This window comes from Malaclemys terrapin, chromosome 1 (genome assembly GCF_027887155.1).
Source record: "Malaclemys terrapin pileata isolate rMalTer1 chromosome 1, rMalTer1.hap1, whole genome shotgun sequence".
In the NCBI taxonomy this organism is placed as follows: Eukaryota; Metazoa; Chordata; order Testudines; family Emydidae; genus Malaclemys; species Malaclemys terrapin.
The window spans coordinates 246397536-246418209 of record NC_071505.1 but is presented as its reverse complement, the minus strand read 5'-3'; the positions used below and the strand labels follow the sequence as shown (position 1 = coordinate 246418209).

The 20674-nt window shown below is 46.8% G+C and overlaps 1 protein-coding gene across 1 annotated transcript; it reads left to right on the top strand.

The window, feature by feature from the left end:
- Window positions 1-10304: 10304 nt before the first annotated feature.
- On the top strand, window positions 10305-17454 carry LOC128827631 (glutamine amidotransferase-like class 1 domain-containing protein 3, mitochondrial). Its single transcript, XM_054011581.1, has 4 exons — window positions 10305-10507; window positions 12198-12369; window positions 15205-15409; window positions 17160-17454. The coding sequence occupies exons 1-4, from the start codon at window positions 10400-10402 to the stop codon at window positions 17350-17352; spliced, it is 678 nt and encodes a 225-aa protein (XP_053867556.1). The 5' UTR covers window positions 10305-10399; the 3' UTR covers window positions 17353-17454.
- The last annotated feature ends 3220 nt before the right edge of the window (window positions 17455-20674 follow it).

Sequence of the window (20674 nt, the reverse complement as noted above, 5' to 3'; positions counted from 1 at the left end):
TGCAGGGGGAGCCTGGGGGGCGGACAGTGCAGCGCACTGGGGGGATTACATGTGGGGGTCTGGCTGGGCATTGGGGGGTTTATGGTGGCCCTGGCAGGGGTGGTGGGCTGTTAGAAGTCTGGCTGGCGGTGCTGCGGCGCAAAGGCAGGCTAGTCCCTACCTGTCCTGGCTCCGCACTGCGCCCTGGAAGCTGCCAGCAGCAGGTCCGGCTCCTACGCAGGGGGCCACAGGGCTCTGCGTGCTGCCCCCGCCCCACGCACCAGCTCCACACTCCTATTGGGCAGGAACTATGGTGGTGGTGCCTGCAGAGGAGAGCAGCGCACAGAGCGGCCCACGCCCCTCTGCCTAAGAGCTGGACCGTCTGGCTGCTTCCAGGCGCAGCGCGGAGTCAGATCAGACAGGAAGCCTGCCTTAGCCCCCCTGCTGCGCCACTGACCTAAAGCTGCTGGAGGTAGGGTGACCAGACAGCAAATGTGAAAAATCGGGACGGGGGTGGGGGGTAATAGGAGCCTATATAAGAAAAAGACCCAAAAATCGGGACTGTCCCTATAAAATCGGGACATCTGGTCACCCTAGCTGGAGGTAAGCCTGTGCTCCTGCTCCAGCCCTGAGCCTCCTCAAACCCAGAGCACCCTCCCACACTCTGAACTCCTCTTCCCCACCCCCCAGCTTGGAGCCCCCTCCTGCACCCCAAACCCCTCGTCCCTGGCTCTATCCCAGAGCCTGCACCTCCAGACGGAGCCCTCCCCAGCCTGGAGCCCCTTCCCGCACCCTGAAACCCTCATTTCTGGCCCCACCCTGGATCCCGCACCCTCAGTTAGAGCCCTCATCCCTCCTGCCTCTCCACCCCCTACGCCAGCCCAGTGAAAGCGAGTGGGAGTGGGGGCGGAAGTAGGGGAGGGGTAATGTAGTGAGCAGGGGGAAGGGCCTTGGTGCAGGGGGCGTGGCCTCAGGGAGGGGCGGGGCTAGGGTGTTCAGTTTTGTGCAATTAGAAAGTTGGTAACCCTAGTGGATGCACATGGAGGTCTGGGAGGGCAGTTGGGGGTGCATGGGGCCTTGGCTGGGGCAGTTGAGGTGGAGGCACATGAGGGTCTGGCAGGTGGACATGGGGGTCTGGCTGGGAAAGTGGGGTGGAGGAGGCATGTGGGGCCCTGGCAGGGGCAGTTGGGGTGAAGGCACATGGGGCTCAATAGCAAATTAAGTGTCTGGCCAATCTCACCCCTTCTCATTTGAGAGGGGGGAGGTTAATTGGAGGTTAAGCCAAAATAGCAAAAAGTACAGAATAACAGGGAACAGGGTTGGCCGGTACCAGATTTTGCCCTCCATTAAATAGCTAAAAATTCACGTTGAAGGGTGCATATCAGCAAGGCAGCAGCAGCGGCTGCATATCAGCGAAGCAGCAGCAGCCGCACAGAGCCAATGCGGGGCTGCAAAGCAATAGTGATTCCCTCTCTCATGTGAAAGGCTGAGGATGTTTTCCTGGTCGGAAGAGGCCAGGAGCCCAAACGCACCTGCAGGCTTGCTCCGCCCCAGTACTTCCGGCTCCAGCTGCTTGTCTCAGGCTCCTAACTCACCTGGGGCCGCTCACAGGAGGCAGGCTCTGAACGGGCATGTGCGTAAGACCCAGCAAGTTGGGAAGAGCCACCTGCGGAGACGAGGCGATGCTGCACCTAGCACAGATTACATGCAAACAGCTTGTTGACCCTTACCGGCGACGCCCCTGGCCTACCACCTCAGACCGAGCCAAGCAGGCAAGTGTCTACACTGGCAATTTACAGCGCTGCAACTTTCTTGCTCAAGAAAGGAAAAAAAACAGCCCTGAGCGCAGCAAGTTTCAGTGCTATAAAGTGCCAGTGTTGGCCGTGCTCCCAGCGCTGGTAGCTACGCCTCTCGTGGAGGTGGTTTTTTTAGAGCACTGGGAGAGCTCTCCCCCAGCGCTCTGCCCCGACCATACAAGCCACATTAAAGCACTGCCGCGGCAGCGCTTTAACGTCGCCAGTGTAGACTAGCCCTCATCAGGGATAAGTGCTCGTCGGTGGTGGGGCACTGTATGAACCAGCATTGATAGTGAAAAAATAAAAACAAAAGACATGCCCCCCCCCCATCTCCCCAGCTGCCCCACCCAGGGCCCCCATGCGCTTCCCCCATCCCCAACTGTCCCAGCCAGGGCCCCTGTACGCTTCCCCCATCTCCAACTGCCCCAGCCAGGGCCCCAGTGTGCCCCCCCCCAACTGTCCCAGCCAGGGCCCCTGTACGCTTCCCCCATCTCCAATTGCCCCAGCCAGGGCCCCAGTGTGCCCCCCCCAACTGTTCCAGCCCGGGCCTCCGTGCGCTTCCCCCATCCCCAACTGTCACAGCCAAGGCCCCTGTGCGCCCCGCCCCCAACTGCCCCAGCCAGGGCCCCATGTGCTTCCTCCATCCCACTTCACCAGCCAGACCCCCATTCCCCCACAACTGCCCCAGCCAGGGCCCCCTCGTACCCTCTCTCCCCCCAACTGCCCCTTCAACACAACCTTGTCAGTAAAAGCTGCAGACAAGCCCACAGTGACTCTAGTTTTGCCCATTCTAGAGTCTGCAGAAATGTCTGGGTGAACTGCAGGCCTCACAAGCCTGAGTTCAGTGGCCAGGCCATTTCAGACCTTGGCTTCTTTAGTAAAACTGCCAATTGGTGATGCTTGCAGTGGTGTTGTAAAATGGACCCTTGTCCATCAGGACCCACAGGGACACTACCAAATCTCTTCACATAGACCACAAAGCACCATTAGATGGTGTCAATTTAGAATGGCTACTAATTTGGGCTAAATTTAAATCAGCAAATTAGAGGTGAAAGGGTCTGTATCCTGTAACTGGTCCCCAGATCGATCCTGTGCCTCTGTAAAATGTTCAGATTTCAGAAGGCCGTCATCATGGCACATTGATTTTATTTCTGGTTTTATACAGATATATTTAGGTTGATACCAATTTTACTGTTAGTGTTTTAATCTTATGTTTTTAATCTTTGTATCTGTGTGTGTTTTATTGTGGAACTCCTGTTTTCGTAGCTAGATGCTATAAATAAATTGTTATTTTATTCAGATTTGTTTCCTACCTTGCATTTAGTATTGTAATATTAAATGTTAACTCCTTTGTCCAGAAAGGCATATATTTTTATTGAATGTACTAATTCCTAGCTTTTGTATCGCACTTTTCTCTGTAGATCTTAAAGTGCTTTACAAAGGAAGGTGTAGGCATCATCACCCCCATTTTGCAGATGAGGAAACTGAGGCACAGAGGTGAAGTGAGATGCCAAAGCTCATACAATGGGTCACTGGCAGAGCTAGAAATAAAAAAAAACTAGTCTCCTGATTGAGTCTCAGTCCAATGCTTTATCTACTAGGCCATTCTGCCCTACAGTAAGTGAGCATGGATTGTCTACAAATCAAAATAATAACCAAGTGTAACATTAAAATTAAGTAGACACAGCTGCTGAGGGTGTTCTTAAAAGACAACTATAAGATGGCAAGACTACTGAAAGTCTTACCCAGCAGCAGGATTGTTGCACAGAATGCACTGAAGTCAGGTCCAAGACAATATTGACAGTTACATGCTCTGCCTTTTCATGTATGTACTTTACACAATATTTTAATCCAAGAACTACAACGTTAATGACTATTTCTGAGTCTGCAGCTGAGTCTAGTTAATTAGTCTGAACCTAACTGAGGGCCCCATGCAACTCCCCGTGACTTAAATGGAGTGGAATCAGATCCTCTGTCAGCAGACAAGCAATGCAGAAGGGCTGGGAGCAGCTATAGAGATCAGCTTCTGGGAGCTTGTTAGACTGCTCTTTTGATCTCAGTCTCTGGAAGTGTCTTAATAACATTTAAAAATTTTGTTGAAGAAATTCTAATCGATGTTCTGTGACTTATCAATACAAACCAGCACCTTTCCCATTTCTGCATGACAGAGGACCAGAGGCTATAAGGAATAAAAAGAAAGAAAGAGGCAAGATAGAACTTCTGCAGCAACTGAATCCTTAGATGAGGTGTGACCGTATAAAGCCGCAGGGGGAAAAAATGCATTAATAGTCACAGAGAAGAGACTCTTGATAACGAAGCAACAGCTGCTATGTTATTAAAACTGCCTTTGCAAAAACCTCTCTGCATGATACTTATGTTCAAGTACACATCTGTCAGCATATAAACAGACAATATGTCATCCAATCAGAAAGTTATGAGTATAGCTGGATCACAGCTGATGATCTGATAGCCAGTAGTTTGACTGCTCCCATCATCTTATACTGAAACAGTGACCTATTTAGAGATTGTTCCATGGGAGTTAATTCAAAGCTCAGTTGGATTCATTTCGGGAAAATACACAACAGCTTCTACAGCTATATAAAAGCAGATCTAAGATTCCAAGAACCATGCAGATTACAACACATTTTCACTTATAATACTGAAGTAATATAGCAAAGGAAATAAGATGTGCCTGTTTGCATTTGGTGCTTGTTATTACTATTCCCAAGTGAATGATTTAATGAAGGACTGAGACTTCAAGTCGCCAGATAAAAGAAATGAGAGCACTTGTGACAGGCTCTCATTGGAAATAAAGAGTCCAAAACTAGAAGAATGGTTCCAAAACATATGTGAGGTGGTTGTTATAGAAAAACTATTGCAGTGGTTACATACCCAGCAAAATAGACAGAGGAAAAATAGATGCTTAGATATGTGTTTACCATTTTTTCAGTACTAAAAGTACATTTTACTTAAAAAAAAAACCCAACACAACTGTCCAACTTTTTAAAATATTAACCTTTGATAGACATGCCTGATTTCATATGAGTAGAGTCAATAGTTTCACTCGATTTAATAAAATCAGCAGAAACAACACATCATGCATGGGGTAAAGAGGCTCACTCTGTAATCTGGTAACACCCCATTAAATAGATTAGATGATTATATTATAAAATAATGTTTCTTGAAACAAAAAATAAGGTCACTCTTGTAATGATTATTGTTTTGTTTCTGATAGTTACATGGCAATGATTTATAAAACCTGTTATTACTTCCTAACTAAATAAATAGTTTGTAAAGAAATGAGAGAACACGGAAAGCATAGAAAGCATGTTGTTAAAAAAAGGCCCCATGTTTGCATGCTCAGGGCACACAATTTTAGGCTAAAACAAAATTTCACTGTTCTTCACTATAATACACATTCTGCATTTTCCCAGTCTCTCACATTTTCTATGGTGTCTGCACTTCTTCATGCCAGAGTCTTGACAGCTTGTTGCTGCTGATCCAAAATCCTAGCACTGTGCTGTGTGCTAAATTTTCAGTCCCTAGCCTCTAAATGTACATACAGTTTGGGGTGACCCTATTTTACTGAACTACAGAATTCAGTATTTGCATATGCAAATAAGGTTGCATGTGTGCACAAAAGAGAACTTTAGAGGCTAGGTGAGGAAAAGTCAAACCTATGTTTCTGTCTTATATTTTTAGTAACATGAAAAATCAGTAAAATAAATCCAGAATAAATTATACCATCACATAAAAGAGGATGGGAAGTCTCTTACCCGATCATGCAACACCAAGCCCTTTCTAGTTTATTTACAGTAGTCAGGGACATAGCTGGATAGCTGTAAAGATATACCAGTAGCAGAAAGTCTAAAAAAAGACTTGTTCTAAAGCACACTCTTCAGGATTGCTGCCAATGAACAGAAAGAAACTAAACAAAACACACAACTCCATTGGGGAGTACAAGAGACTAGACAAGATGGGAAATATAAGCCCAGATTCAGCATCTGAAAGAATTCTTGATTTTGAGAGGTGCTATCACTTTAGTCAATGGGAACTACAGTAGCTCAACTCCTTTGAATACTGCCCTATTTTCATTCTGGTATCCAACTACTGATTTAGATGTGAAACTGGGCAGAAAAGTTTTAAAATGTTAGCCTTAACCAATCTTTGCTTCAGTTTCCCCACATGTAAAATATTACCGTAATTTTGTTATTTATCATTGGTATTACTGCAGTGCCTAGATGGCCCAACTAAGATCAGGGTCTCTTTGTGATAGGTCCCCTGCATACAGATAATGAGGGAGAGTCCCTGCTGTGAAGAGATTACAATCTAAACTGTCAAGAGAGGCCATGGGAGGTAAGAGTACTCCATTATATAGATGATAAACTGATACACAGAGAGATTAAGTGATGTTCTTGCCCAAGGATCATGCAAGAAGTCTGTGGCAATATCTATCTGCCCCGGAGGGATGTTGAGAGTATTGCATTAATGTTTGTAAATGCTTCGAGACACTTGGAGGAAAAGTGCTATGTGAGTACAATATATTATTTGTATTATTATTTATATTATAGTAGCTTCTAAAGGCCCCAATTGAGATTGCATTGTATTGGGCACTGTATCAAGATAGTAAGAGACAATCCCTGCCTCAAAAAGCTTACAATACATATGACAAGATGGACAAGGAGTTGGAAAGTATTATTATCCTAATGGTGAGGAGAATTGAGGCAAAAAGAGATGAAGGGTCAGATTTTCAAAGGTAGCCTAAAGAAGCAGATATACACCTACTGGGATTTTCAAAAGCACCTAAGTGGGTTAGTGCTTAACCTTCTTAAGTGTTTTTGACAATTCCACTAGACACCTATCTGCATCTTTAGAGGCCTAATTACCTTTGAGAATCTGTTCTTAAATGATGTATACTGTAAGTACCGGTATATTTCAGGTAGGGATCCCCTATAATAAGCAGATGTGAAGAATGACTAAGTAAATGTGCTGTTTTATGTGGTATGGTGTGTCCTACAGAATTGTATTCTCTTATTCTTCTGCATGCATTCCAATGGCCCTTCACTGTGTTAGGGACAGCTGCATTGACTGGTAAAGGGATTACCTGGAGCAGGTTACCTGCCACAGTGATATGAGAAGTGCATCTGCAGCCAAAGGGGTCATGAACCTCTTGTTTCTGTGCTGAGTTATGTTGGTTGTGCAAGAAGGGGAGCAAAATAGTCTATTCTTGCCACGGGGATTGTAGCAGCCTCGAAGCACACCTGACAGTGCACTATGATGCAGAAGTGTAAGTGCAGGTGTTGTTCCAAAAGGAATCCTTAGGACAATGGTCAAGGAGTCATAACATCTGGTGACTCTTGGGTGGTTTGTGAAGAGTAGGTGAAGTCGTCAACATTAGGCCAGGCATATCCAGCTGGTGTTTGCAAAGCCCACTCTACAGACAACTTTTGCCTTAGTGAGGGCACAGTCTGACAGTTTCTCCTATGTGTTATGTCTGCACAGTGCTTCATATCTAGAAGGATGTCTGACAGGGGCAGGTTGGGGCATTGCTCCAGCAGGGCAGAGTTAAGGTTATGGCATGGAGTTGTTGTGTAATTCCTGGTTTTGAGAGGCTTAAATTTGTTTTACCTTGGAGCTGTATCTCAGAAATAACCTCTAATTTGGGCCACTAGCCCTACCCCAGACCTCAAGATGCACCACAATTTTCAAGACAATCCAAATAATAATATGGATTTTACAGCACCTAGGAAAACTGGCTAAAAATTGTTAAAAGTTCTCAGCCTTAACTCTAGTGGTGCTACCACCCCACTGTATTGAGAAGGTTGGACAAGGAATGCAGAATAAATAAAGATGGAAGTGTTTCTCATATAGAACCAAAGGAACAGGTATTCCGGAGCTATTCAGTCCTAGTTGCCAGTGACATTTTATATTAACTCAAACTGAACTGAAATTAGGAATCTATGTTTTTGGTAGTGGAGCCACACTGAAAAGCACCTGAGTATGTACATATTACATGTACATATTGTAGTAATGTAAACTGCTCATGCTAATCAAAATACAAATCCTTTAGCGTTTTCTGTATATTGTGATAAGCCAAACAAAGAAAGAAAAGTAAAAAAATGAGATCTATTTACAGTGCATGGATCATGCTCATTATTATATACATAGTTTTATTCAATATTATAAGAACATGGTCAGGAGGATTGGAATGGTTTGGGCAAGTGTGTTGATTTACCATGAAAAGTATGTCTGCCAAAGAAAGACATGATTTAATTTATAGGCAAATTTCCTATAGGCTACAAAAAGAACCCATTAGTTGACAATACTGATCAATCCTTTTATGAGTTTAATTACCTCCTTCCAGTCATACATTTAAGTTGATTCAGGTAATAGTTTATCATACTGATAGAGTTATTCTATAAGTGTGAACATAAATGCAATGGAAAAGAGCATAATTTCTTTTTTTCTTACAAAAAGCTGGATTCATTCTCTATTTTCACTCCATCACAGCAGGTGGAAAAATCATATAGTAAGAATTATTTGTTGCCACGTGTAGAATGGAAATTTAATTTGTCTACAAAGTCTGTAATTAAAGGTATAATATTTAAATCCGCCAGCATCATCTTAATGAAAAGTGACATCACGTCGGACACCAGCACTATGGGGGCTCAGGATAGGGTTACCATACGTCTGGATTTTCCCGGACATGTCTGGCTTTTTGGTCCTCAAATCCCCGTCCGGGAGGAATTTCCAAAAAGCGGGAAAATGTCCGGGAAAATAGGGAGGCATGGTAAGGGCACCACCTCCTCCCCGGGCTCCAACTTTCCCGGCTCCCGCCGCTCTCCCCAGCGCAGCAGCCGGAACCGGGGCCCGAGCTGGGCTGGAACCACTGGGACTGGGGCTGGGGGTGCTTGGCCGCCGGCCGGGGCCAGGCCAGAGCTGCTTGGCCGGAACCGAGGCCCGAGCCGAGCCCGGCCGGAGCTGCTGGGACCGGGGCTGGGGGTGCTCGGCCGCCGACTCCCTGCTCCCTGCCCGTCCCCGCAGCCCCTGAGGCTCGGATTGGAGGGGGCCCCTGCAGCGCTTAACACAAGGGCCGCTGGGCAGCCTAGCTCAGGGTTAAAGACTATAAACCAGGTTGTATCCGGGGCTGGGGGTGCTTGGCCGGTGGCCGGGCCGGAGCCGCTCAGCCGGAACCAGGACCCGAACCGGGCCGGGCTGGAGCGACCAGGGCTGGGGGTGCTTGGCCACTGGCCGGCACCGCTCAGCCAGGGCCGGAGCCACTCACCCGGGGCCAGGGCCGTGCCCCAGGACCCGAGCCGAGCTGGAGTCGCTAGGGCCGGGACCAGGGGTGCTCGGCCGGGGCCAGCGCCCCAGCCAGGGCCCAATCCAAGCCAGGCCGGAGCCGCAGGGGCCAGAGCCTCTTGGCCGGAGGGAGCCGCTTGGCCAGGGGGCCGGACTGGGCCGCGCCTCCTCACGCCCCTGCCCCAGCTTACCTGCTGCCTGCCTGCCTGTTTCAGGCTTCCCGCGAACATTTGATTTGCGGGAAGCAGGGGGCGGGGGGAGGAGCAGGGGGGAGCAGCATTCAGGGGAGGAGGCGGAGTTGTGGCGGGGACTTTGGGGAAGGGGCAGAGTTGGGACAGGGCCGAGGGCCCTTGGAGTGTCCTCTTTTTCCAGGACTGCTATATGGTAACCCTAGCTAAGGGTTAAATACTATAAACCAGGTTGCATCCTGCCTTAATTCTAATTTTGTAACCAGGAAAAGAACTTTATGGGCATATTTCTAAAGGATTTCTCATTTACAAAACTCACTCTTTCACATGCAAAACCCATTTGTCCCGTAGCAGATCAGGCAGTCAGGTACTTGATTTATAACTGGAAAGACCCAGTTTTGCACATATAGGCCTTAATCCTGTAAAGTTTCCTGTACATGCTTAATTTAAGCACTGTGTAGTCCCATTGAAATCAGTATGAGCATAAATCTCTGCAGGATCAGGGCCATAATATGAACATGGATTGTGTGTGCATGAAAACTGGAAGCCCTTTGAAAAATTGGCTTATGCATATTTACTGAGCATCAACTGTAGCTGGATACTCATAATTTGTCTCAGGGAACAAGTTTGTGTAACATGAGATAGAGACCGTACAGCGCCCATAACACTGTTAAGGGCCACCTGTTGAGCACTGCATGACATGTAGATGTTAAGTTCTCTAGGGTAGGGGACCAGCTTCTTTGCTACTTTTCTGCGCAGCACCTGGCACCATGGGGCCCTGCTCTTTGGCGTTGCTAGCTGCTTCAGGAATACAAACGATAACGTGATTACAATCAGAAGCGGGTGACGCACTTTTCAGGCATAGTCCCTTTACGGACATTATGGTTGGTCCTTTCCTATTGACTTGACTCCAAATCAACAAATCCCCGCTCCCTGCCCGTCCCCTGCAGTGCTTAACACAAGGGCCACCGGGCAGCAGCGTGTGTACACGGCGGCGTACAGGGACCTGCTGCCTGCACCGCCGGGCGTGTCGTCCCAGGTTTCCGGCGCCCGCAGTTCCCGAAGCGGCCTGCAGCAGGCGCGGGTGGCTGGCGGCGCGGAGCAGGCAGCCGGGCAGCTCTGACCGAGCGAGGCATGGGGAAGCGGGTGGCCCTGGTGCTGGCCGGCTGCGGGGTGTTTGATGGCAGCGAGGTGCACGAGGCCTCGGCCGCCCTGGTTCACCTCAGCAGGGGCGGAGCGCAGGTGAGAGCGGAGCCGCGCTGCACGGGCCAGGTCCCCGGCTCTGGAGCAGCCCCGCAGCGGGGGAGGCCGGGCTGCAGGCCGCTACGCCGGAACGGCCGCCGCCCCTTGGCGGGGCCTGATCCCCACGGGAGCCCCGGGGTAGTTGCTGCTGCTGCAGCGCGGGTGGGACCCTTCGTGTCTCAGTCCAAAGTAACTTCTGGCTGGGGCCTTTGGCACAGGGACCCTTCCCTGCACGCTGCAGACGCTCAGCTGTGGTGAGCCAGGGGACTGCAGTGAAAGTCCCCCTGTCTGCCACCTGCCTCCTCCTCTCATGGCCCCCTTCCCGGCCCAGGTACAGAAAGAGCGTGAAAAGTAGAGGTGGGCCTGCGTTTAAAAACTCTGATCCAAATACCTGCTTCCCCCCAACTTTGGATCCAATTTTTGCTGCTAGCCTTTATCTTGGGCTAAGTCAGATTTATTGGGAGCCATTTGAACCTGATCCAAATTTTGTGCCTGGGTCCCACTGCTGTATTCAGACAGCAGAGAATGGCCCCATCTCAGTTGTGCATAACAGATAACAAAGTACCTGGCCTAGGCAACAGCATTGGGAGTCCATCACAATCAGGGGCCTGGGTACAGATTTGAGACCAATTAATGGACTAAAAATTAGATATTTGTCACGGTTGTACAAAATGCAATAAATGCAACCGATCAAAGGTGTAAATAGCAGTTATGTAAAAATATGCCACTTTTTTGAGGCTTCATGGTTTTTCATGTTGACTTCTAAAGGCTTGTTGAAGAAATGTGTTCTTTTAAAACCATTTTGTTCTTCTTCTTTAATCTTTCAACAAAAAGATAGGCTGCTGGATGAAAATGCAATTCCTGTGGCAGTGAGCTGACTGTGAGGTAGAAAGCACATTTTCAGACAGAGAAAAGCAGAAAAATATCAGCCAATAAAATTGCTCTTTCTAGAAACATTTTTAAAATTTTTTCTCTAATACAGGGGTCGGCAACCTTCGGCACACAGCCCATCAGGGTAATCCGCTGGCGGGCCACGAGACATTTTGTTTATGTTGACTGCCTGCAGGCACGGCTCCCCGCAGCTCCCAGTGGCCGCGGTTTGCCATTCCCGGACAATAGAAGCTGCAGGAAGCCGTGCAAAGACTAGACTAGACTCTGGGTCCCCCCACCTCTTAGAAGTGGGTGCCCTAACCACTCAGCTATAGAGCCATTCTCTGTGGTCCAATGACAGGTGACTGTTCTAACCACTGGGTTAAAAGTTATAAATTGGGCACCACGACCACTTCTCCTTCTTCTCTTCCTCCTCCTGCCATTTGGTGTGGAGTGAGGCAGGCACCTAAGCTGCCTGTCTCTGGGAAAGGATTCCCAACTGTGGATCACAAACAGAGAGAGACAGCTCCCTGAAGCCCAGTACCTTACTCTGTGAAAGGGTTGGGGTTTTGGACACACCCCTGTCCTTTGCATCACCCATTGGCTATTTTAGGTGTTTCCCCTCCTAGCATGCTGGCTTTTGTGGTCTGATTCTCAGACATGTCTCTCTCCCAATCCAACATTCTTGGGTAAGTGTCTCTAGTTTGTTAGTGAAGTTGTTGAATTGATATGATCCCTGTAGCTTTGCAGCTACAATATGCTTTCCTAGACTTAATTTGTTTCTATATACAACCTATTTTGTTCTGTATCTGTATTTTAGGTAAGGATATTTGCACCTAACATAGAGCAGATGCATGTAGTGGATCATTTAAGAGGAGGTCCAACAGAAGAGAAGAGAAATGTGTTAGTTGAAAGTGCCAGACTAGCAAGAGGCAACATTGAAGATCTGGCTGAACTGAAAGTTGGTGAATTTGATGCAGTCATTTTTCCAGGTGAGTTTTGTTTTAAAAATAAACAGAAAATGCCCCACCCCCATAAACTGTAATTACAAGTAATTATTTTAATTTTCTGTAGCTAATTTTTTACAAATCCCTTTAAATAAAGGACATTTTAGACCTGTCCAACTTGAGAATCTTTCTTATAAACGTGAATTTTGTAGAGGGTCTCAAAATACTTTTAAATAAAAGTTACTCCATATAGCCCTCATTGTTAGGCAAGTATTGTTATCCCAATGTATAGGTGTCAGGATGCTGGGTTTAATGTTAGCATACACGTCGCATTGTTCCTTCCTTCTCCCTAAAAGTCTTGTAAACTCCCAATTCCCTTCCTACGGACAAGAACAGAGGAAGAGCAGAGCAATGATAGAACTTGCCATTATGCAACACTTGCTGTACTTTAGTGACTAAAATGGTTGCCAGAGTGTCTGTGATTGCGAGCTGGATGACATTCCCTGTCTGACATTTTGTTGAAATTATAGCTCCACTTTGCTGCTGACAAAGCAACACTTAGCACTGTATAACTTCTTTCATTCACTGATCTTAAGATGCTTTACAAATGTGGGTAATTATTATTTCCATTTTACAGGTGGGGAAATCAAACCACACAAACATTATGTGACTTGCTCAAGATCACTTTCCAGAAACACTTCAACAAAATTTAAAGTACTAGCACCTCAATTGGCCATTAGCAGTATTTGTTTTTAAATCATGATAGCGTTTTCTGCAGTAGAGCCAGTAGAGGGAGCACAAGTATAATACAGTACAGAAAAAGCTGTTTTATCTGGCACTTCACCAAGCAGAAAGCTCTATAAACCGGCATTTCTGATCTTCATGGAATTTCCAGTTTATAGTCCAGTTGGCACTGGGCCAGCAGAGGGTTGGAGTGTGGGAGGGGATGTGGAGTGCGGGCTCTGGCATGTTGGGGGAATGGGGGGTGCCAGTAAATGAAAAATGCTGGTGAACTAAGAGGGAGGGAGTTTGGGTGCAGGAGGGAGTGCAGAGCTGGGGCACAAGCTCTGGGAGGGGGCTCAGGGCAGCGGGTTGGGGCGTGGGAGGGGGTGCTGGAGCTGGGGGGCGCTCACCTCTGGGTCACTCCCCGCAAGCAGCAACCTGTCCCGGCTGCTCCTAGCTGGAGGCGCGGCAGGCAGCTCCACACGCCCCCGCCCTGCCTCGAGTGCTAGCTCCGCAGCTCCCATTGTCTGGGAACCATGGCCAATGGGAGCCCCGGGGGTAGCGCCTGCAGGCAGAGGCAGCACACAGAGCCGCCTGCCACGCCTCTGTGTAGGTGAGTGCACCACGGATCCTGTGCCCCAACCTGCTGCCCTGAACCCCCTCCCAGAGCTTGCACCTCAGTCCCGCACTCCCTCCCGCACCCAAACTCCCTCCCTCTTACTTCACCAGCATTTTTCACTTACCGGCACCCTCCATTCCCCCAACATGCCAGATAAGACAGCTTCTACTGTATTAATAAACCCATTTCCCAGGGCTGTGGTGAGTTGGTAACATCATCACTGCTGCAGGTGCATAGGCAAGTTAACAAATTCCATATGAAGTTATTGCTCCATTAGAAACCTGGTGGAGGGGGCTGGGAAGAATGACCATCAAAGGGAAACAATGTAAACTTTAAGATTAAAATATTTCTTTGGAACTTCCAAGATAATACTCACTGTTTTGAATAATGGGAATAGGCTGAAAGCAAGAAATTAAAATATTGTCCCTTAAAATAGTTCTTGCAGCACTATCATCATTTATGATAGGAATGCCAATGGTTGTGTGCATTCCACAATGAATCAAATATTACTGGATGATTACACCTGGTAATAACTTTTTATTACTTTTGATAATTTAAACTAGTGTAAATCCAGCAAATGAAAATGCAGTAAAATTTAATCTATTTCTACCAAGAAATGAGGATTAAGTGCAGACACGGTTGCTTATTATAGCGTATCTCCAAAGATGCAGTCTTTTTTTTTTTTTTTTTTTTTTTTTTTTTTTTATAATAGCAAATTGCTTTATAATTCACAAGAGATACAGCCCAAAGCTCCTAGTACTGCAGTGTCTTTAAAAAAAATGAGACATACTGGGTTATCTCAATAAAAACTATAAAGGCCGGAAAGAGTTCAAAGAAAAACATTTTTTATAATTGTTTATATCCTGAACTAAAACTTCCAAAAGAAATTTGGGGGATAAAATATATTGGCTTCATCAATCTCCATTTTCTTCATCTGGAATGTCTAGAAGACTCATGCTTCTTGTACCAAAGAAAACCAGCAGGGATTGGGACAAAGGATTCCTGCCTCATAAAGTAGCCTAGCCCACAACAAGAATGCTTAATCATATTTATAAGCTGAATGGAGGCTTGATTTCCCCCTATACTCATGAACTACACAAGTATTGTCCAATTCTTGGTTTAATGTATCATCATTCTTGTTTTTTAGTTCCTTCTTATGTGTTGGTAGGTGCAGATCAAGTAGTAAAACCTAGTGGGGAGAGGCCTCTGTTGGGTGGGTCTGAAGATTAAATTGTTCTCTCACCTCCTGAAGAGGGTTGAGCCTCCTTGCTGGGACATGTGGGAGTGCTTGCATGCCTGCTGTCTATACAATCAAGGATTTCAATTGTTAATGTTGTAAATCCATCACATTTTGCATGCTGAATGGTTACAGCCCACTAACTTCAAAAAATGTAGATAAGGCTATGATTAAAAACTCTGCTTTGGCTTAAAAAAAAGGGGTGGTGGTGGTGCAGTGTCCTTCTGGTGCTGTAGCAGCTAGCTAATCGCTCTTCAGACTTCCTTAAATGTGAAGGTATGCCTTTTTTTTCCCCCCCAAGGTGGATTTGGTGTAGCAAAGAATCTGTGTTCCTGGGCAGTAGATGGAAAGAACTGTAGCATCAATGAGCTTGTGAAGTCCACTCTTCAGGCTTTCCATAGTGCTAAGAAGCCCATTGGTTTGTGCTGTATATCCCCAGTGCTGGCAGCTAAAGTCTTCCCAGGTTGTGAAGTCACAGTTGGCCATGATAAAAATGTAGATGGAAGGTAAGAAAGGGTTACAGACATTTTATTTTATGTGCACAAAAAATCACAGGCCTATGATGTCAGCATTCCCAGAGAATGCACTAGTCACATCCTTTCTTATTTTACGCTGTCCATTTCATAATAGCGGTAGGAAATTCACTTTTGGAGCAAGAGGGCTGAATGTTTGAGGCTGGTTGGCTTGTCATACGCTTGAGGGGGAATAGTAATTTACCCCTAATCAAGAAATACACTGGCCCGGTACTTGTCTGCTAACAACTTCCATAGTTGCGTTACACTGTTTTTTTTAATTCTGTCTAAGGGATATATGCTTCAGAGCACAATCAGGTTACTAGGTGCCTATGGTAAGACAGCAACTTCCCCTCTTGGCATGATATTCCAGAATTGTACAGTTTGTATTGTTCTTGTGTCTTCTCTAAAACATCTGCTACTGGGCCACTGCTGGATTGGTCTGATTCGGTATGGCAGTTCTCTGTTTCAGGATGTTAAACTTGGCTGCTGGCAGACATCCAAATGATAACACTAAATAATTTTAACAGAATCTTAGGCCCATATCATGCCTTTGCCATTCTCCTTGCTGTCATTGTTTTAATTGCTGTTTCTGGTTGGACGGTTTTGAAGGCCTGGGCATGGGCAGGTAGTAGCTGAGAAGGAAACCTAGCAGAAGTTAATGCTTCTTCAGGTAATGTTAACTCAGATAGGATATCTGAATGGAATTCTATAGAGCCAGCCAAGAGTGATGATGGGCAAACCAGCTGTTTCATCCCTCTCCTTAGAACAAAATCAGTTCCCTGCAGATGTGGTAGAAGGTCTAGACTGGAAGAGGATCTAAAGTTGCTGGGAGCCTAACCTTTCCTCCAGGCCCCTCAGGAGAACATACTTCTGAGTGCCAAACGTTGTTATGATTGGCATCTCCTCATAAATTCATCAAAAGATTGTTGTTAGAGTTTTGCAGTTATTCAGATCATGGATCTGTACTGTAGATGGCAAAACATCTTGATCTGGCAATATATCAGATCAGTGGTAAATAAGGTGTGGAGAAGGAGTACTGTTCTTTGCTGAAGTCTCTGTAAATCTCAAATCTGGCTCTCCAAGATCCCTTCATGTCATCACTAAGGCTAAGATTTTTGTCATGGATATTTTTAGTAAAAGTCATGGACAGGTCACGGGCAATAAAGAAAAGTTCACAGAAGCAGTGACCTGTCCATGACTTTTACTAAAAATAGCTGTGAAGAAATGGGGATCTGCAGGTCCCCACACTGCCTGCACCGGGGCAGCTGTGTGGTGGCTAGGAGCTCCGGGGGCCCTCACCATGGGTTGAGTGTCAGAGTTCCAGGGTCCTCCACCGCCCATGACTGGGAGCTGCGGGGTTCCCCTGCTGCCTGCAGTTCTAGGGGTTCCCCTGCCGCCTTCAGCTCTGGGTTCCTGCGGCGGCAGGAGCTGCGGTACCCTCCCACCTCCTGCAGTGGCTTGAAGCTGTGGGGGCTGCCAGGCAGAAGAGGTACGCTGCAGCTCCCTGCCCCTCTTCCCCCCCCACCCCGGCATTGGGGCACCCTGCAGCTCCCAACTGCAGCAGGCTGAAGTCATGGAGGTCACTGGAAGTCACAGATTCCATGACTTCCACAACCTCTGTAACTAAATCACAGCCTTTGTCATCACTGCTAGAAATGGTTTGACTATTTCTGTAACTCTCTCACTGAAGTGGGTTGCCAAAATCATATGGCTGCAATGTTTTTCTGTTTAATGTTAACAGGTTTCCTGATGCTGAAACAGCATCTGCTATAGTAGAACTTGGATGCAAGCACATTTGTAAAGATGTAACTGAATCCCACGTGGATGCCACCAACAAAATAGTCACTACTTGTGCTTTCATGTGCAAAGCTCCTTTGCATGAAATCTTTGATGGAGTAGGAACAATGGTGGCAGAAGTCCTGAAACTCAGCTGAGGGAACTCTGACGTCTGCTGTCCCCTGCAGTGAAATGACTACCAGTAAATATAAAACATTTACCTGTACTTAACTATATTAATAAAATAATGCAGTTAGTGAGCTTCAGTCTGATTTTTAAATTCTACGTCACACCATCTCTAGAACTTTTTATCACTTTTTCTTCCTTTATTTGAAATATAGACAGCATCTCTTGAGTTTTATTGTGAGTCTAAATGTGCTCAGAGACTTGGGTAGGAATCCTCCTTGCCTAAATGGGTTTTTGTAATACCCAAGTATAATAAAATGTGACAGCAGAAAAGATGAGTGAATTACTCATCTAGGTTGAAAGTGTGACAGACAGATTTAAATCAGGCAGAAGAATTAAATCAGTATAGCAAAAACAGGGAAATAATCTGGGATTTGTGTTCCTGTGACTCTTTAAACAAGCCTAACGCTAATATTTGTTACACCAGTTAGACCAGCGGTTCTCAAACTGGGTCGGGACTCCAAAGTGGGGTCACGACCCCATTTTAATAGGATCACCAAGGCTGGCATTAGACTTGCTGGGGCCCAGGACCGAAGCCCGAGCCGAGCCTCCCAGTGCTAGGACCAAAGCCAGAGGGCTTCAGCCCTGGGTGGCGGGGCTCAGATTACAGCCCCCCTGCTTGGGGCTGAAGCCGTTGAGCTTCAACTTTGGCTCCCCCACCCAGGGAGATGGGCTTCGGGCCCCCTGCCTGGGATGGTGGGCCTGGGCAAGCTCAGGTCTTGGTCCCTCCTCCTGGGGTCATATAGTAATTGTTGTCAGAAGGGGGTGGCATGCAATGAAGTTTGAGAACCCCTGAGCAAGACAAACTAGCTTCATGCGTGGATGATGTGTTTGCAATTTAACACAATTTATTTTGTTGAAAATCATCTTTATTTTACAGTCAAGTTACACTATCTTTGCTGTTTTTAAATGAAATAGTGAAGGATTCAGTTAGGAGGAATTAATTCAGTTATAGATGTTTGCACACACAAATTGCAAGGGCAAGACTTACTCAACTAAGTGGATTATAAAAACTCAAAACCATCTGTTTTCATCTAAGATGTGGGGGCAGAAGTCAGCATTTCTTCTAGGCACAATCCTTCAAGAGATGTTAACTTCAGTAGGTGTTGAGGGCACTAAAAACTTGACCCGATTGGGTTCCATGGCCCCAATCCACAAAGGTACTTAAGTGCCTCAGTCTCATGTTTAGGCTCTACTGCAATCCACAAAACTGCTGTCAAACCCTCTCAGTGCCTAAATTCCTCCAGCACCCAAGTTTTTTGGTGAAAGTTCCCTTGACACCTAAGTTTCAGTCTCTGAGCATGCATACTAACTCTAGGTATTTGGACCCCTATCTCTAGCCTAAGCCCTAGAGCAATCCACTAATTGGGGAAGATTGGCAGATGCCTATCTCATGGGCAGGGCCAAGCCAGGCGTGCTGAGGCCACCTACCAGATCAGCACCTTTCACAATCTAGCTGGAGGAGAGGGCAGTGCCCACCTTATACCTTTTAACCCAGTGGTTAAAACACTTGCCTGGGATATGGGAGACAAAGATTCGATTTCCCCCTGTGCCTGACAGGAAGAAAGTATTTGAACAGGAGTCTCCTAACTCACAGGAGAGTGCTCTAATCACTGAGCTATTCTGATGTGGATCTCCCTCAATCTCATGTTAAAACTGTTTTGGATAAATAATGAAAGAGTGATTGGACAAGGGGGACTGGACCCTGGGTTGCCCATCTCCTGTGTGGGTGCCCTAACCACCCCTCTCTCTGCTCCAATGACTTTTCCCCTGTGGATAAATACTTAATTACTGTAAAGTATTTATTTATCCACAGGGGAAAAGTCATTGGGCCACAGAGGAAGAGACAGAATGACTTTGTAGCCTGGAGGTAGGGGTACCCAGCTGGGCCACCGGAGAGCCAGGATCTTGGTCCCCTGCTGCAATTATTCATTATTTATCCACAGAGGAACAGCTTCACCGAGAGATTGAAGGAGCCCTGTGACAAGTATTGCAACCACATGCAGTATCTTTGGGGGGAGGTGGTTGTATATTGTAGTACTGTGGGCCAGGGATTAGTTGAGTGTGTTTTATTCTCTGGGAGGAGGGTTACTGCAGCTCTCTCAGAGAGAGAGAGAGTGTGTGTGTGTTGGAGGGGGAGATTAAGGCGAATCACTGACATTATAGACACCCCAGAAGGTAGTACCTCCTAGTAAAGGTTCACAGATACTTGTTCAAGCTGAGTTCCCAGAGACTAGGAAATTTGAAAGAAAGGGCTTTTTCCTTAAAAAGGGCCTGCTTAGGCAGACTCAGAACCTTCTTTCTGATCCAGCAAATGGACAGGACCTTCTGTCCAAGAGCCCCAACCTTTGCAGAAGGGGTGGAAGGCCTTTGGCTTTCAAGCACCCATAAGACAGACTGGTAACCTCTAGTAAGCTTTTAGCATGTGTATAGAAACTTCTGTTATTTAATAATTTTCTCTGTAATGCTTTTCCCTTAAGAACAAAGGTGCTTGCTTAGAAGGTGCAGTGTGGTCACTTGTAACTGGCTGGCACCACCCTGTTCATAGCCCTCAGAGAAAGCAACACACAGGCACTGGCCCTTAGGCAGAGTGGCTTGCTGGGCACATCATGGTATGAGATAGGGAGCTGTGCAGCCTTAAAACCATGACCAGGCTGGAGAGAGGTGACAGCTGGAGCTGGAAACCTTATGTGGGTGCCTTCCAGAGACAGAGGAGTCACACAGGTGCAGTTACCCTGAAGCTGTAACAGTAGCCCCACAGCAGAATAGCCTACACCTCAGATGCTTAGAGCACTCTATTGGAAAGTGGGATACCCATGTTCAAATTCTTTCTCCCCATGGCAGAGAGGGGGCAATTGAACCAGGCTCTCCCACATCCCAGGTAAGCGCTCTAACCACTGAGTTATAAGGTGGGAGATGCTACTGCTGCCTCCTCCAGCAAAGCAGGCACCTCTCTCATTCCTTCAAGAAACCGCTTAGGCACCAAAGCCACCCTATTCCAGGAGACAGGTTCCTGTGTGTGGGTTACTAAGCAGAGATAGATGCTTCCCTCTGAGAGAGAGAGGAGGGGCTTAGTTCATACCTCTCGTTGCCATCTTGCCTAGTTTAGGCAGCTCCCGGCCTAGTGTGCTGGCTTTTAAGGCTCACATTCTAAGGTTCCTCTCTCCCTCGATTCATTGTACAGGGAGCCCAGGTGCCCAACTTGGGCTTTGTGGATCACCATGGTGTTCCTGTGGATTTTTTTTTTTTTTTCCTAGGTGCCTAAAAGATGCCGCAACACTCAGTGTTGCAATG